A 16,440-nucleotide genomic window follows, 5' to 3' on the forward strand; every position below is an offset into this window, starting at 1 on the left:
ACATGGAAACAACTCAAGTGTCTATCAACAGATAAATGGATAAAGAAAATGTGATATATATATATATGCATACATATATATATATATATAATGGAATATTACTCAGCCATAAAAAAGAATGAAATAATGCCATTTGCAGCAATGTGGACAGACCTAGAGAATATTATGCTTAGTGAAAGAAGTCAGACAGAAGACAAGTATCACTTATATTTGTAATCTAAAAAATAATATAAATGAATTATATACAAAACAGAAACAGTCTGGGCCCACTGTAAATCTGTGCCTTAGGTATTCAGATCACACGGGTGGCTGGATTCTGGTCCAGAGTGCCTGAGAAGGGTTATCCGTGGTTAGGGCATCTGGGAGGAGAAGTGGGGTGGGGGGAAGGGTACTTTAGCGTTTCCCTCTTCATCTAGAACCAAGGCCACCACTGATAAGCATCTGTCCCTGCTCCTTCCAGCAGACGTGTGCTTTCCAGCTTATCCACTGAGGTTTTCCTAGTTTATTCGCAACTGTGGGTGCTGCTTTGGGGCTGGGGGTCTCTGATTCTGACCCTGGACTTTGTCCCTGTTCCCTGCAGAAGCACAAACCCTTCCTGTGGCCTAATTTTGTATAGCCCTTGAGCCAAGGACAGTTTTTACATTTTAAAAGCGTTGTTAAAAACAACGACAACAATGAAAGAAAGTGACAGAAATCATATAAGGCTCACAAAGCGTAAAATATTTACCTGGCCCTTTACAGAAAAAAATTTGTGGATCCGTAGACCTTCAAGGATCAGCATATACACCCAGGGAAAACTCCGTGAATGGTTTTCATTTTCCCCTCTGGGTAGGTAGTACTTTCTTATCGCTTCTGGCTTCCAAGAAATTTTCTTACTTTCCCACCAATTTAGCTACTTATCTTCAAGAAGATGTTAAAATATTTTGTCCAATGTTTTTAAGTGTTCTATAGTTTGGGGGTTTTCTCTGGACATCTGGTTCCCCATAATATATGAAAAAGAAGTCCATCCCTATACCTTCCATCAAGTAAATCTCAGTGCCATAGCAGGGGCTAGAAGATGGGCCGGCTGTTGACAGTGAGTCCGTTTTGGAAAGCACAGCATCATAACTAATTTTATTTTGCAGGAATGAGCACAGAGACGAATAACTCACATTGGGATCTTAAGGCAAGGAGCTTTCTCGCACGGCTAAAATTAGACAGAGTTCACTGGGACCCACCTTGTGGATGGTGTGTATGTGTTCACACGTGTCCCTGCTTGGAGACCGTGGTCGCATCCATCCTATTTCTGTTTCCAGATTAGAATTGTTCCTGGTCAGGGAGTGTTTCCTGACTATACAACAATCTTCCCATCAATCTAATAAAATCCAACTTTCAGCTTTTCTAGCTTTCCATTCCGGAGATTTTTGAGCTGCATGGAGATGCTTCCATTTATGGAAACAGTGCAGTGCAGCCCCAGGATCTCTGGCAAGGGGGTCGGGAAACCCAAGTTCCAGCCCTAACTCTGGCCCTGAATAATGTCCTCCCTTTTCTCCTCCTCCTCGTTTCAAATAAAGAGAATAAAAGAGAGAGAAAAAGAAAGTGATACGAGGCAAATGGACCACTTCTAACTTTATCTTTTGGGAGGCACTGTGTGTTATTAGATGGACAGGGGTTTTGCTGGTGTAACATCAGGTCCATACCCGATCTTATTCCCAGGTCTAACTCTACTGTGTTCTTACATTCTGTAATTAACTTCCCTGTGCTCCTATTTATTCATAGATATTGAAGTTATTCCAAGCTCTGAATTATTATTATTTTTCCTCGAGATTTGAGACCCTTGGCTCTCATTAGATCTACAATACCAACGACAGCTGTGTTGTGTATACAGCTCTCATAGCAACCAAGGGCTATGCCCGCCAATGTAAACTGGCTCTGGTTTCTCCCCTGACTATTTAGTAAATGATCCTTAAGAACAAAGAAGGCAGGAACTTTAGAAGGAGGCACAGAGAGGGAGCCTAGCTTTGGGGGGGGACGCGTCATGACTATGATCAGACTTTCTGGATGTTCCCATGGGGACAGGGCGGGAGCGTCTTCCACAACAGAAAGGTCTGAGGGCTTTGGGGAGTTTAATTGTTACCTTCTAGGGTGCCAGCAAATACAGGTTCCCCCCAGTTGGAGACTTTGGTGGCATCCTACCTGGGCCATGCCTCGATGAAGGGAGATCTAAGCACGGTAAGCAGAGGGCTCCCTTGGTCTTTGATGGCACAGCCAAAAGCTCACTGTCCCTTATCCTTACAGCCAAGAACAAAGAGTCACCGTGAGATCTGAGGGAGACCCTACCCATGAGTGGGATGAAATAACGTGCCAGCTAATTTCTGTTGTCGGATCACATTTTTCTAAAACATCTCACAAATAATGAAACCTCTCTCAGTCACTGAATTTCTCATCAGTTGGTACCCTCACTCTTCTGTGTATAATAATTATCACAGAGCAAGAATAACCCACATCTTCCCCCATCAGCCCCGTTTCCCCAATCTGGTACAATGTATCACTCAACCGAGGCAAGGAGATGAGCCGGATACTGACATTGGTTTAGAAGGGATTATGAGATTTACAAAAGAACATTTTTGTTCTTTTTGAAGAGTGGTTTAGCTCCTATTACCCCAAACATAGGCATTAATAGTCTAAGAATTGGGTGCTCAAGCTGGCCCAGCTGGCTTATTACATACAAAGTGCTGGGCAGTTTTACATTTTCCATTCTCAAAAGGACGGGTATGCTGCATGGCTTCTCAAAAGCCCAGGAAGTGGAGTGTCTAGGAGGGCAGGGCCTCCACTCCTGAATGGATGGTAAAGAAGCAACGTGGTCGGCCTGTTCCCTGCCGCACATGTGACTCTGAGGGGCCCTGGTGACCTGTCTCCCAGGACATCTCCGCTCCAGGGGAAGCAGGCACCAGGCTGGCAGTGCAGGGTGTGCACGCAGACTTTTTCCTGTAAAAGTTGGAGCAGGGACAATGGTCTGAAGTGGGAAACAAGGTCCAGCAGCTTTATTCTAGCTTGAAAACTTCCATGTTCCATGCAAGTGGTCTTGTCCAGTGTAGTGTTGAAAAATATGAGAGAGAGAGGATTCTGTCATCACTCAGCTTCAGGAAAAGTGGTGACTTAGTGAAGACCTGCTTGGAAGTTTTTTTTTTTTTTTTTTTCGGTACGCAGGCCTCTCACCGTTGTGGCCTCTCCCATTGCGGAGCACAGGCTCCGGACGTGCAGGCTCAGCGGCCATGGCTCACGGGCCTAGCCACTTCGCGGCATGTGGGATCTTCCCAGACCGGGGCACGAACCCGTGTCCCCTGCATCGGCAGGTGGACTCTCAACCACTGCGCCACCAGGGAAGCCCTGCTTGGAAGTTTTTTAATAGCTGGTATGTATTGTACAAAGCCTTATTCTAGCTGAGTTGACCTTGGGACTCTGCAGCTGAAGTTTCTAACATATCCTGGAATGTGTCCCACTGAACACATTTCCCAGTTTGGGAGTCCCTGGTCTGCAGGAAGGACTGTGGAGGAAGGAGTCAAGAGGGATGGTTTCTAGATCCTGGTAATAGCTTCCTACCCCAGATGGCAGCTTCACTGGTGACAACAGTTGTCTGGGCAGATAAAAGTTGAGATCAGAGAAGCATAAACAAAATTTAAAGGCCTCGCAATGTGGCACAATCATTATCGTTACCCACGATCCCCTTAGAGTAACTTCCATCCTAGGAATTAAGCGTGGACTGGCCTGGGGGCCAAGCCCATGTGATGCTTTGCAGCCATCCGCATTCCTCACCTGGGCAGGAAGAAGCTCTGGGAGGCCAGGGCACTCAACATGGCTTGGCTTTTGCCAGCAGATAGTGTGCCATCCACAGGCCCTGGAGGGGTGCCCGGCTAGGGGGAAGGCTTCAGTCATAGGCCAAAGTGCACTTGGCATGTCCCACCCTGCCTGCTCCTCCAGGGGATGTGCTAGCCCCTTGGATGGGCGAGACCCAGAGGCTCTAAGCCGCACCAGGACCTACCAGTTTGAAGTGGGTGATAATAATGAATAGGGGCACCTCTCCCCTTTTTCATCTTCCTTTCCTACCTTCCCAGGTTGGCATTTCCCATCTTTTTAATTTTTGTAGCATTTTCTTGCTAATGCGAAGGCATTGCTATTTAAAATCCTTTAGAGGTGGACAAGTAAATATAAAGAAGGACCTGGCTGCTCCAGCCCATCTGGTGGGCTCCATGGTGTAACCCTCCTTAGGGTGACCTGCCCACGATGGCTCAGATCAAGGGCTCAGTTCCTACCCAAGAGCACTTCAAGTGAATTCAGCAGCCATTCTTCTGCTGAGTTGCTCAAAATCTTTTAATTACTTCACTTAGGGGGACAGACCTAAGCAGAGGTATTGGTACCTGGCATTTGACTTACCTGAGAGAAATAAAGAAGTTATTAAAAATCTCTTGCTCGAGCTTCCCGGGTGGTGCAGTGGTTGAGAGTCCACCTGCCGATGCAGGGAACACGGGTTCGTGCCCCGGTCCGGCAGGATCCCACATGCCGCGGAGTGCCTGGGCCCGTGAGCCATGGCCGCTGAGCCTGCGCGGCCGGAGCCTGTGCTCCGCAACGGGAGGGGCCACAACAGTGAGAGGCCTGCGTACTGCAAAAAAAAAAAAAAAAAAAAAGAAATCTCTCGTTCTTTTAACATAATCATGATTTGACGATAAATACCGATTTTATTTTTTAGCTGTACCGTGTAGCATGCAAGATCTTATTTCACTGACCAGGGATCGAACTCATACCCCCTGCAGTGGAAGCGCAGAGTCTTAACCCCTGGACCACCAAGGAAGTCCCTAAATATCAATGTTTTATAATCCACAGTGCCACCTCTAGAACTCCAGATGAGGCAAGACAGTTAGCAAATATGGATGACACAAACACATACATCTGCTTCCAATTTATTAAAAAACAAAACCAAACGAAATTCTGCAATGAAATTTCCTGGAATTCACAATCCTTTCCAAATCTTCATAGTTGCATTTTTTTTGAACCAGTACATAAGAATACGATTGCACTTATTTACACGATAGTCTTCTATATAACAAAAATAGCCATGTTGTAAGATTGAATGTTTCCAATTATTATCCTTAATATTTCATCACTAGCCCACGTGAGACAAACGGCTTATGCTTTCCAAGCACACAGAGAAGACAATAAAGCAAGATAAAAGTCGTGTCTCCTAATAGAAGACAAATCCCTTTAAAGACAGTTTTTTAAAACTTCCGTGTATTTCAAGAGATATATAAAGTGCTTTAGAAGGAGTAAGGTAGGTGCCTGAGGTGGGGAAGAGGGAAAGAGAAAGAGATTTATACAGAAAACAAAACAAAAACTAATAACTACACTGCCTTAACTAATCATTTAAATATGCCTGTGACTTGGTATAGAAGATGATGTTTGGGTAAAACAGCTACATAATTCACTACTAAATTTTTTTAGCAATTAAGAGCTAACCAAAGTCCAAATAAAAAGTTACTCATGCAAATGCCATGAGGAATAACTTTGATGATTTTGAGTCATGTGGCAAAAAAATCAAGGAAGCTCAGTCATTATCTGAATATGGAGAGGATGGGTCAGGGATCATTATGCGTGGGAGATGCAGACTGGCCAGAAAGACCTCGAGGGGATGCTAAGTAAAATTCTACCGGTGACATCATTCGTTTTACAACGAAAGCACATAATTTGTGTTCAGGAGGGGAAAAATAAATCCACTGGATTTTTTTTTTTTGTTGCTAGTAGGGAGGGACTAGACATTGATTTATGATGCCATGTCTGGACTATTTCTGAATGGTAGATTCTTTCTTTGTAGGAGACATTTTTTTCCCAGTGGAAATAATAATGTGCTCTATACAAAGAGGTTTAAATAAGTTTTTTTTTTTTTCACATTAGTGAGCTGGCAATTGCTGGTCATGATCTGCAGTCCACAAAATCAGTGTCACATATATACTGCTTGGGAGGCTCCCCTGGAAACTAGAATAATCCTACTCCCAGCTCATGAACATTTTAAAGAACACCACCCATTATTTTTTCAGGAAATGAATGGAATGTAACTTTTCACAAGTACAAAATTACTTCATTTTCTAAATATAAGGGACATCCCACTATAAAAATAACAACCCTCCCTTCCCTCCCCCAACCCTACATCTCTTTCTAATTATAAAATGGTACAACCATTTCAGATTACTAATGTGAAAGCAGGAAGTAAATATATTATTATGTACATGTACAAAACATGTGAGTATTTCACACCATTTACATTCATATGAAAGAAGTCTGTTTATTGATCTTCCTTTGCAATATGACAAGAAAAAAGTTGAGATAACGTTACAAAACAATTAGGCCCTTGCCTTATAACTCTGCACAAACATTCCAGCCAGAGGCATCTTCTTTGCAAACAGAGCAACCAATACTCTTTCAACATTCTGCAGAAGAAAGGGGCTGCTGACAGATCTTCCATGGGATCCTCCTCCAACTTTTCAGAGTTTGTGACATTCCTTCCTCTTTTGACAAATGTGGACCAAATTCGCAACTACTGAGGAAACTGTACAATGAAAGGCAAATCACTACTAGTTGCTGAGGAAATGGTGACCCTAGTCAAATTAGCTGGCTGAAAGAATAAAGGCGAGAATTCCAGCAGAGGGCACCCTGCCCCTTTGCAATAACATCCCACTTAACACTAAGTACCATAGACGCCAACACAAACACAGACTGAAATATCCTTTTGTTAATAGTCCTTCTTCCATTGCTCCACTATCTATTACTACAGGAAATAGTTTGGTATTTTCTTCAAAAGAGCAGGATATGCTGTAATTAATGAGCTCTTATACATGAGAATTCTTTGGCTATTTAAAATCTTCACATTCTCAAAGAGAACAATATTCTGAGTTCAATAAAGCGCTCGACTTGTCTGAAACTTTTGAGGGGAATAGGGGACTAAGCACTAGACTTTCAAGATGGTGCGGTACTAAGGCCATGATACATTTTTTTAGATTTCTGGATTTAGTAAGGTCAATCACAAGCCTGCAAGAGAAAACCCCATTTCACAGTTTCATTCGACCAAGCAAACTACCTTCACTTTTATTTATGAGCACATTGTGAGAAAATTAAACTCGTCACTGGAAGAAACATGTGTCCATTTGGATGGTGGTCGGTCTTTGGTTTATACAGTACACATGGTCCCCACATGTTTCCTGCTTCTCCAAGCCCTTCACTTCAGTAAGGATGACAAGACCACAGACATTCTGTCAAGCAATGACTTTAGGTAACTCAGGTTGAGCTACCTTCTCCACAGATTTTTCTCCCTCACTCTGTTCAGACCGGCAGAACCTCTGAAGAGATGTATATTCTTGCCTTATCATTATCCTCAACAAATATTTATCAGGTGGCCAGAGAGAGAATAGCTCAGTAGTAAGTACAAATGTTAACAGTAGCACAAGGATGAGAAGGACTTTGATCACGGAGGTTCCTGAAGAAGCCACTTGATCATGAAGCATGCAAGGCAGGTGGGCTTGATAATTAAGGGTCTACATCCAGGATCTGGAATCACTGCTTGAGTTTTGGGATGATTAATTTAGTGCCATTGAAAGGCTCAAAGGGGAGAGCATGGCTACTGATCTATGGGTCTTTATAAATTATTGTTCCTGTTACAAAGGGCCTGAAGTTGTGAGACGGGGAGGGGAGCAGGCAAAAGGAAGAGGTAAGTGATGAGAAACTCACAACTGCTTCTCAGAGTTAATTTATTTTTCAGGTAATCTCAACCTTCTTTGCAATCAGGAGTGTTTAACTCATGAGCGTTAAACTCCTTAAGACGTACACATTCCCCCAAAGAGGTCATCTCTAAAGCTAGGGGATGCTCGTGGATTCGGGAAGAGCATCCATGTTCATACCCTGCCATCCTCTTTTCTGACTTCCTGCGGGTAAGTATCCCCACCACCTTTTAATTGCCATCATCAAATGTACTTTTCAGTCCCGGCCATGCAAATAGCACAGAGGAGGGACTTCTGTGTGACTGCAGGGCACAAGAATCTGTGTGTCTGTCACTTTAGGGGAATGTTTTTTTTTTTTTTGGCCTCTTTTTCAGTCTTAAGGAAGAAGTGGCCTCTCAGATCACTTACAAAGAGCAAACTCTCGTGCCAAGAAGCTAAGAAGCAGGAGTGGACATCGGATACGGTACAGCCCACATGTTTTTCCAAGAAATCCTAACCCTGTGGTGGGGAGGGCCTGTGGTGAACTAAGAAGGCCACAAATGCTAGAGGTGGAAGATAAGAGATTAGACAGCATTCTGGAATTGTTACCTTGCCATTATTTACCTCAGAGACTTTTCTGGCAAGGAACCCTTTAAAAAAAAAAAGGCAATAGCTAGAGGTGATTTGTGATAAAATTAGTGATATGAGAAGTGAAAATGAGGCAAACCTCATTACAGAGGAAGTTAATTTGCCTTTATAGTCAACTGGTTTTCCTCATCAGAAGCGAAAAGATAGATGCTGCCACACATTAAAAATTGCCAACAGGAAAAATGGTAATCACAATAGTGACAACCCTATAGATCCAGAGCCGCTAAGGTTTTTTTTTTTGTCCTGAAAGATGGGAAAAGGATGTGTGTGTGGGTGTGTGTACAAAGAAAGAGACAGACAGAGAGATCCAGAGATAGAGACACACCCAGACAAAAAAAGGACAAGAAATCTCAGCGGGAGTCTATTAAAAGAACGCTACCAGAAATGGACTCAGGGGCTCTATCTAGTATCACGGGGTGGGGCGGGCTGGGTCCTCCCTTCCTCTGAGGCTGTGACTCTGTCTCAGGTTTTCTGAAAGGGTTTTGATTGAATGAGGTTTCTTTGTTTTTGGTCAAGCTGATGCATTCAATGGACAACTAAATGCCATTTATTTTTTATGCTCTGCAAGAATTTTCATCTAAGTGTGATGAACATGATGGGAGTAAAAAAATCCCAAGATAGGCTATCTGTCATCATTTTTGGTTCTGAAAGGATGGCAGCTTCAGGGATATCAGAGCACTAACTGCACTAACTACTGGGTACCATGGTTTGATATGACCAAATCCAGACCCAGGAACATACAGGATGTTTCCATCAGAATGAGGAAAATGCTCGAAAGAAAACAAACAAAACCTCTTTGGACAAAGATTTGATGCCATGGTCATGATCATTACTAAGTGATGTCAGAAAAGGTAGGTGCCTTTGCTACTTCTAACTTTCTACCTTCTCCAAACTCTCCACCACTCCTTGCCTAGATGATGGAGTTGACATTTTAGGGGTGACCAAACCCTAGAGACGAAATCAATATTCCTATGCTCTATTCATGATCAGGGCTCAGTTCTTCCCAAAGGGACTGGCCACACAGGACGTAGCAATTCCTAGGCGGGACTCTAAATTTTTCTGAGGGAATGGAGATGCTCCTTTTCTTGCCCACAGCCTTGGGGTCTAAGGGGAATGCTTACTTCCAAGTTGAGATCTGGCTTCTGAGTTGCAGGTGGTCATAATTCACCAACTTGGCACCAGACGGTCACAAGCCCCAAAGACTTCATCTCTATTGAGAAGGCTACACAAAGTCTTGTATTTGGAGTCAATATGTACCTTCCCATTTTTTCCTCCCAAATCCAGGCATTTTAGCTATAGTGGTGGGACTATGGGGCCCTGGGACCAGGAAAAGACCTTCTGCCAATCAGGAAGAAGGCAGACCAGGGGTTGAGGTAAAGTTGGATGACTAGAGTCTGGATTTCTCTTTGGATCCTGAGTGCCACACATCAGTCCAAGGGTGGAAGTGAAGGATAAAATTTTGTCTCAGCACCAAATCAACATGCTTTGTGTGACTTTTTAAAAAAACAACTGGTCAAGGAAGCAACAGAAAATGGTCATGGACGTCAGTGGTGTGGTTAGAAAGATGCAGCAAAAATTTCAAAAAGGATGGTCCGCATATTTACTCATTATAAAACAAATGGATCTCTGGGCCTCTCAATAGGTGGACTGGGTGGAGTCCAGGTCTTTTTGGAGGTAATTAGGTTTTAACCTTTTTACTCTGTGAGGGTCAGGGAAGCTTGTGAGAATGTTGGAGAAGCTCTAGCCCTGCGCTGTCCAAGGTGGCCACGAGCCACGGGATGCGGCTGACAGCTGGAGAAATGGCCAGTCTGAATGGAGAGGTGTGTGAGTGTAAGGCATACACTGCCCTTAGAAGATTTAGTACGGAAAAAGAACGTCAAGTATTTCATGAATACTTTTTACACTAATTATGTGTCAAAACAATAATATTGGCTTAAAAAGGATATTATTAAAATTACTTTTACCTGTTTCCTTTGCTTTTTTAAAATGTGGCCAGTAGAAAATGGAAAATTACATGTGGGACGTGTACTATATTTCTGTTGAATGGTGCTGGTCTAGACACTAAAGAAAAATACACATCAAGTCTGCATACACCTCTAGAAGGTTCCCACACCTTTTGATACTCTTTGAGCTACCGGGGCCCCAGGTCAGAGTTTCTTCTTCTTTGGGGAGGAGGTGAAGGAGGCTGTGGAGGAAGGATTGTTTCCATTTTTTTTTTTGAACACGTCCCATGCCAGTTAACTTTTTTTTGTTGTTGTTTGTTTAAAACTACCAAAGCCATAAGAAAATTCTTCAGAAACAAACCTTCGGTAAAGGAGAAACTTCTAGGCTCAGCGAGTTTGCAGCAGAACCTCCTTGGGGTCAGGTCCACAGGCCTCAGATTGGCCGGCTGGGCCCCTCATCCCCTATGCAGCATCTTATAGGGGCTGCTGGGTCACAGCGCACATAAGCAACCAATTCCTGATCTACCTGGTCGCTGGCAGGAAGAGAGAACACCCATCAATCCAAAAGGCATTTTCTTTCTGGGCATGGAATACAATTTATATTTCCTTTGCTGTTGAATTGTCCTTCTAACTCCCCTTGACTTAATACCAAAATTTGTTTTGGGCAAAGCCAACTGAAGGAGAGGTCGGTGGTACAGGCCTTCGCTGACCAGGAAAAAGAAATACCTGGAGACGAAGAATTCCACACTGAGAACGAGGATTTGAAAGTATCCAGAGACTGCAAACTCTGTGACTAAGTGTGGTTTTTGTTTTTATTTTTTTTTGGCTGAGTTGGGTCTTCGTTGCTGCGCCCGGGCTTTTCTCTAGTTGCGGTGAGCAGGGGCTACTCTTCGTTGTGGAGCATGGGCTTCTCACTGCGGTGGCTTCTCTTGTTGCGGAGCATGGGCTCTAGGTGCGCGGGCTTCAGTAGTTGTGGCACACGGGCTTCGGTAGTTGTGGCTCGCGGGCTCTAGAGCACAGGCTCAGTAGTTGTGGTGCACGGGCTTAGTTGCTCCGCGGCATGTGGGATCTTCCTGGACCAGGGCTCGAACCCGTGTCCCCTGCATTGGCAGGTGGATTCTTAACCACTGAGCCACCAGGGAAGCCCTAAGTGTGGTTTTTAAAACAAGGCAAAGCAAAACAACTCCTACTTGCGCTTAAAATTCAGTCATTTAGATAGTCTCAGTCACGCAAGAGTGCCAAATCTCAAAAGCTGTTATACGTTACATGTCAAGTAACTGTGCCTCCCCAAGGTAGAAAGTCTGCTATACGTCATAGCTCTCTGTCAAAAATGGACCCCCGGCAAAATGCTCATTAGCGGTCCTAAGACCAGAAAGAGGCTTGGGCATCATCTCGTTAATCTCATTCACTTACAGATGGAGAAGCTGAGGCCCAGCAAGCACGCTGCTCATCCACGCCTCCTGACTCCTGATTTGGCACTGCCTTCATGTCTCCCTGCCTGGAGACCCTGGATTTCATTACTGCAAGTGTTGGACTCCTAGAGAGATGTGACATTTGTGAAGGTGGTGATCATTTTCCTTGCCTTGCTGCTTACTTAGAAAGCGTCAAATAGGAAATTGTTCAAGGTGGTGAAAAAAGAGCAGCCAGGGGTCTCCCTTGACACATACACCGTGTTCCAGCAGGCAGCAAGCTCTTACAGCAGGACGAAACTCTGTTTTTGCATGAGTATGCATGTAGCGAGACAGAAGGGCCTCATCACATACATAAATAACTCAGCGAGAGAAGTTTTCTCTGCCAGGTAACCCACGCAGCAGCCTGGCCTTTCGCAGATGTCGAGGTGATCCATCTAATGGTCCAGAGAAGCTATTCACACTGCCTTAGTCATCCCTGCACCTGGGTAGTCTCAGTGTATTACAAAATTGCCCACCGAAAAAAATAGCACACCTCTGTCAAAAAAAGAATAAAAACAAACAGTTTAAAAACACTGGTGGGTTTTTAGAATCTACTTTGATACCTCGTTTCCTTTCCCTCCTTGTCTCTCTCAGTCAGGAGAAACTTGACATCAACAATTCCCATGCTGTACTTTTTAGATCAAATGGTTTATCAGATCACACCTCCCCCCTGACTTGGTATCTAGACGCACTCAGGGGAGCCCTGGGAAGCAATTGCTTAAGGATTTACCTAAATCCTCCCTCAAGGTCTGGCGAGGTTGAACAGAAGCATATTGGAATTAAGGTAAGACCTAGATGCTACTGCAGCCCTCACTTGTGTTGGATCCAAAGATGACTGGATCTTTTCTAAAGCTTCCATCTCCTGCAGAACCCATTTGTGGAGGTAACAAAAGACTGCTGTAGCCTTGGGGAAACAGACATTTTGCTTTCAGGAAGAGTATATGGTATCTCGTTTGAAAACTAGGCTTGCAGTCCCAGGGATGGACAAGCCCTACAGCCACAGAGAATGGCGCTAATGCCCTAGTGGGAACTTGTGAGTTCAGAATTTCAGCCAAAGACTGTTAAGAATCAGACGGATTGAAGTGCCTCTCTAGAGCTTCCTTCTAAAGTCACGTGGGTCCTTAACAGAGCCTGGCAAGTGGAAGCCAGTGTGCGTAGCTGAAAAAAATGAGCAGTGGCTTCAGCAGATTCAGAGCTTGGTGTTGGGGTCTCTGGCAGCTGGCATTTCCAAGATCCACTTAAAAGAATTTAGATTCTAAACGAAAGGTGGCCTTAGACTGTTTCAAGGTGCTGAGGCACTTCCTAAAGCCATGCACACTTCATGCTGAGAGGTCAAGGCCATTAATCTCAGAGATGGAATACAAACTGGTCATAGCAGGAACTGATGCTTCTAAACAGAACTCTGTACAAAAGCTGGAGTGAATCAAAGGAAAGACAAAAGAGTGAACATAAACTACACATAGTCCTTAAAAAGAAAGCGCCAAAGAAATCAACAACATTCCCCAAATAGGAAAACAAGAAACTGAAATGAAACTAAGAAGCCCTAAAAGTGTCTTTTCAGTCTGTTTGAGGAACTTCGGAAGTGTGTGCCTACAAGGACATGGGAGAGAAAATCAGCTTTCAACTTCAAAGGTGCCAAGGCCATGAGCTGTTGTAGAGACGGAGAAACTGCATCCTGATGAACGTGACTTTGGATATTGCTTTTCGGTACCATTCTTGTGTGGAGTGCCCTGGAGTCGCCAAGGTGTTCTGGAGGTGCATGTGCCTGGTCCAGTCTTGGGGCACTCCTTCCTTCCTTCCCCTTGGTTCCTATGATCCCCTTTTTCTATATTCGCCATTTCAAGATTTCACCTCTTCGCAGTCTTGGTCGGTGGAAAGTTCTACATCAGACAGTCCAACCTCCATTGCCATGATCAGCGAGATGTCAGAATCACTGCTTATAGCTGGCTCCTGCTCACCTGATGGGGGGAAACAAAGTTCACAGTGAACACTGAGCTATGTCTTCAGAGGATGATTATTTCAATACAATTGCCTTTAATAACATTTCATTGAAGCCCAAGAGAAGGTATTAGGCTACTTCATTAAAAAAAAGAAAAAAAGTCTAGTTAGAGACTTTTCTTACACTACATCCCCAAATAAATTCTAAATGGGTCAAGAAGTTAAATGTAAACAAAAGAAACTAATGAAGCCAGAGGAAAATATATCTTATAAGTATATATCTAAGTAGGAAGAAAATATATCTAACATCTCTAAGTAAGGCAAGAAGTGCTACATGGAAAAGCAATTGAGCAATTCACAGCTGAAAAGATTGATAAATGTGTATAAAATTCTAAAACTATTAAAAACATGAAAAATAAGATCAAAGGTATATGTCACACTGGGCATATCTGCAAAAATTTCACAGAGGATTGTATTCATTTTTTTGTTTTTGTTTTTTTTTAACCTTATTTATTTTTTTATACAGGAGGTTCTTATTAGTTATCCATTTTATACATATTAGTGTATATATGTCGATCCCAATATCCCAATTCATCACACCACCATTCTCCCCCATGCCACTTTCCCCCCTTGGTGTCCATACATTTGTTCTCTACATCTGTGTCTCAGTTTCTGCCCTGCAAACCAGTTCATCTGTACCATTTTTCTAGCTCCATATATATGCGTTAATATACGATATTTGTTTTTCTCTTTCTGACTTACTTCACTCTGCATGATAGTCTCTAGATCCGTCCATGTCTCTACAAATGACCCAATTTCGTTCCTTTTTATGGCTGAGTAATATTCCACTATATATATGTACCACATCTTCTTCATCCATTCGTCTATCAATGGGCATTTAGGTTGCTTCCATGACCTGGCTATTGTAAATAGTGCTGCAGTGAACATTGGGGTGCATGTGTCTTTTTGAATTATGGTTTTCTCTGGGTATATGACCAGTAGTGGTATTGCTGGGTCATATGGTAATTCTATTTTTAGTTTTTTAAGGAACCTCCATACTGTTCTCCATAGTGGCTGTATCAATTTACATTCCCACCAACAGTGCAAGAGGGTTCCCTTTTCTCCACACCCTCTCCAGCATTTTTTTGTTTGTAGATTTTCAGATGATGCCCATTCTAACTGGTATGAGGTGATACCTCACTGTAGTTTTGATTTGCATTCCTCTAATAATTAGTGATGTTGAGCAGCTTTTCATGTGCCTCTTGGCCATCTGTATGTCTTCTTTGGAGAAATGTCTGTTTAGGTCTTCTGCCCATTTTTGTATTGGGTTGTTTGTTTTTTTAATATTGAGCTGCATGAGCTGTTTATATATTTTGGAGATTAATCCTTTGTCCGTTGATTTATTTGCAAATATTTTCTCCCATTTTGAGGGTTATCTTTTTGTCTTGTTTATGGTTTCCTTTGCTGTGCAAAAGCTTTGAAGTTTCATTAGGTCCCATTTGTTTATTTTTGGTTTTATTTCCATTTCTCTAGGAGGTGGGTCAAAAAAGATCTCACTGTGATTTATGTCAAAGAGTGTTCTTCCTAAGTTTTCCTCTAAGAGTTTTATAGTGTCCGGTCTTACATTTAGGTCTCTAATCCATTTTGAGTTCATTTTTGTGTACGGTGTTAGGGAGTGTTCTAATTTCATTCTTTTACATGTAGCTGTCCAGTTTCACCAGCACCACTTATTGAAGAGACTGTCTTTTCTCCATTGTATATCCTTGCCCCCTTTGTCATAGGTGAGTTGACCATTGGTGTGTGGGTTTATCTCTGGGCTTTCTATCTTGTTCCATTTATCTATATTCCTGTTTTTGTGCCAGTACCATATTGTCTTGATTACTGTAGCTTTGTAATATAGTCTGAAGTCAGGGAGTCTGATTCCTCCAGCTCCTTTTTTTCCCCTCAAGACTGCTTTGGCTATTCGGGGTCTTTTGTGTTTCCATACAAATTTTAAGATTTTTTGTTCTAGTTCCATAAAAAATGCCTTTGGTAATTTGATAGGGATTGCATTGAATCTGTAGATTGCTTTGGGTAGTGTAGTCTTTTTCATAATATTGATTCTTCCAATCCAAGAACATGGTATATCTCTCCATCTGTTGATATCATCTTTAATTTCTTTCATCAGTGTCATAGTTTTCTGCATACAGGTCTTTTGTCTCCCTCAGTAGGTTTATTGCTAGGTATTTTATTCTTTTTGTTGCAATGGTAAATGGGAGTGTCTCCTTAATTTCTCTTTCAGATTTTTCATCATTCGTGTATAGGAATGCAAGAGATTTCTGTGCATTAATTTTGTATCCTGCAACTTGACCAAATTCATTGATTAGCTCTAGTAGTTTTCTGGTGGCATCTTTAGGATTCTCTATGTATAGTATCATGTCATCTGCAAACAGTGACAGCTTTACTTCTTCTTTTCCAATTTGTATTCCTTTTGTTTCTTTTTCTTCTCTGATTGCCGTGGCTAGGACTTCCAAAACTATGTTGAATAATAGTGATGAGAGTGGATATCCTTGTCTTGTTCCTGATCTTAGAGGAAATGCTTTCAGTTTTTCACCATTGAGAATGATGTTGGCTGTGGGTTTGTCATATATGGCCATTATTATGCTGAGGTAGGCTCCCTCTATGCCCACTTTCTGGAGTGGTTTTATCATAAATGGGTGTTTAATTTTGTCAAAAGCTTTCTCTCCATCTATTGAGATG

General features: G+C 42.7%; 1 protein-coding gene across 1 annotated transcript in view; it reads right to left on the minus strand.

Moving 5' to 3' along the window:
• Positions 1 to 6,292: 6,292 nt before the first annotated feature.
• Positions 6,293 to 16,440, minus strand: part of RNF150 (ring finger protein 150) — a 266,420-nt gene continuing 256,272 nt past the window's right edge. The window contains exon 7 of the mRNA XM_060115732.1: positions 6,293 to 13,721. Within this exon, the coding sequence (XP_059971715.1) occupies positions 13,603 to 13,721 (119 nt within the window). The 3' untranslated portion in view covers positions 6,293 to 13,602. The remainder of the gene's footprint in view (positions 13,722 to 16,440) is intronic.

This window comes from Mesoplodon densirostris, chromosome 1 (genome assembly GCF_025265405.1).
Source record: "Mesoplodon densirostris isolate mMesDen1 chromosome 1, mMesDen1 primary haplotype, whole genome shotgun sequence".
Classification (NCBI taxonomy): domain Eukaryota; kingdom Metazoa; phylum Chordata; class Mammalia; order Artiodactyla; family Ziphiidae; genus Mesoplodon; species Mesoplodon densirostris.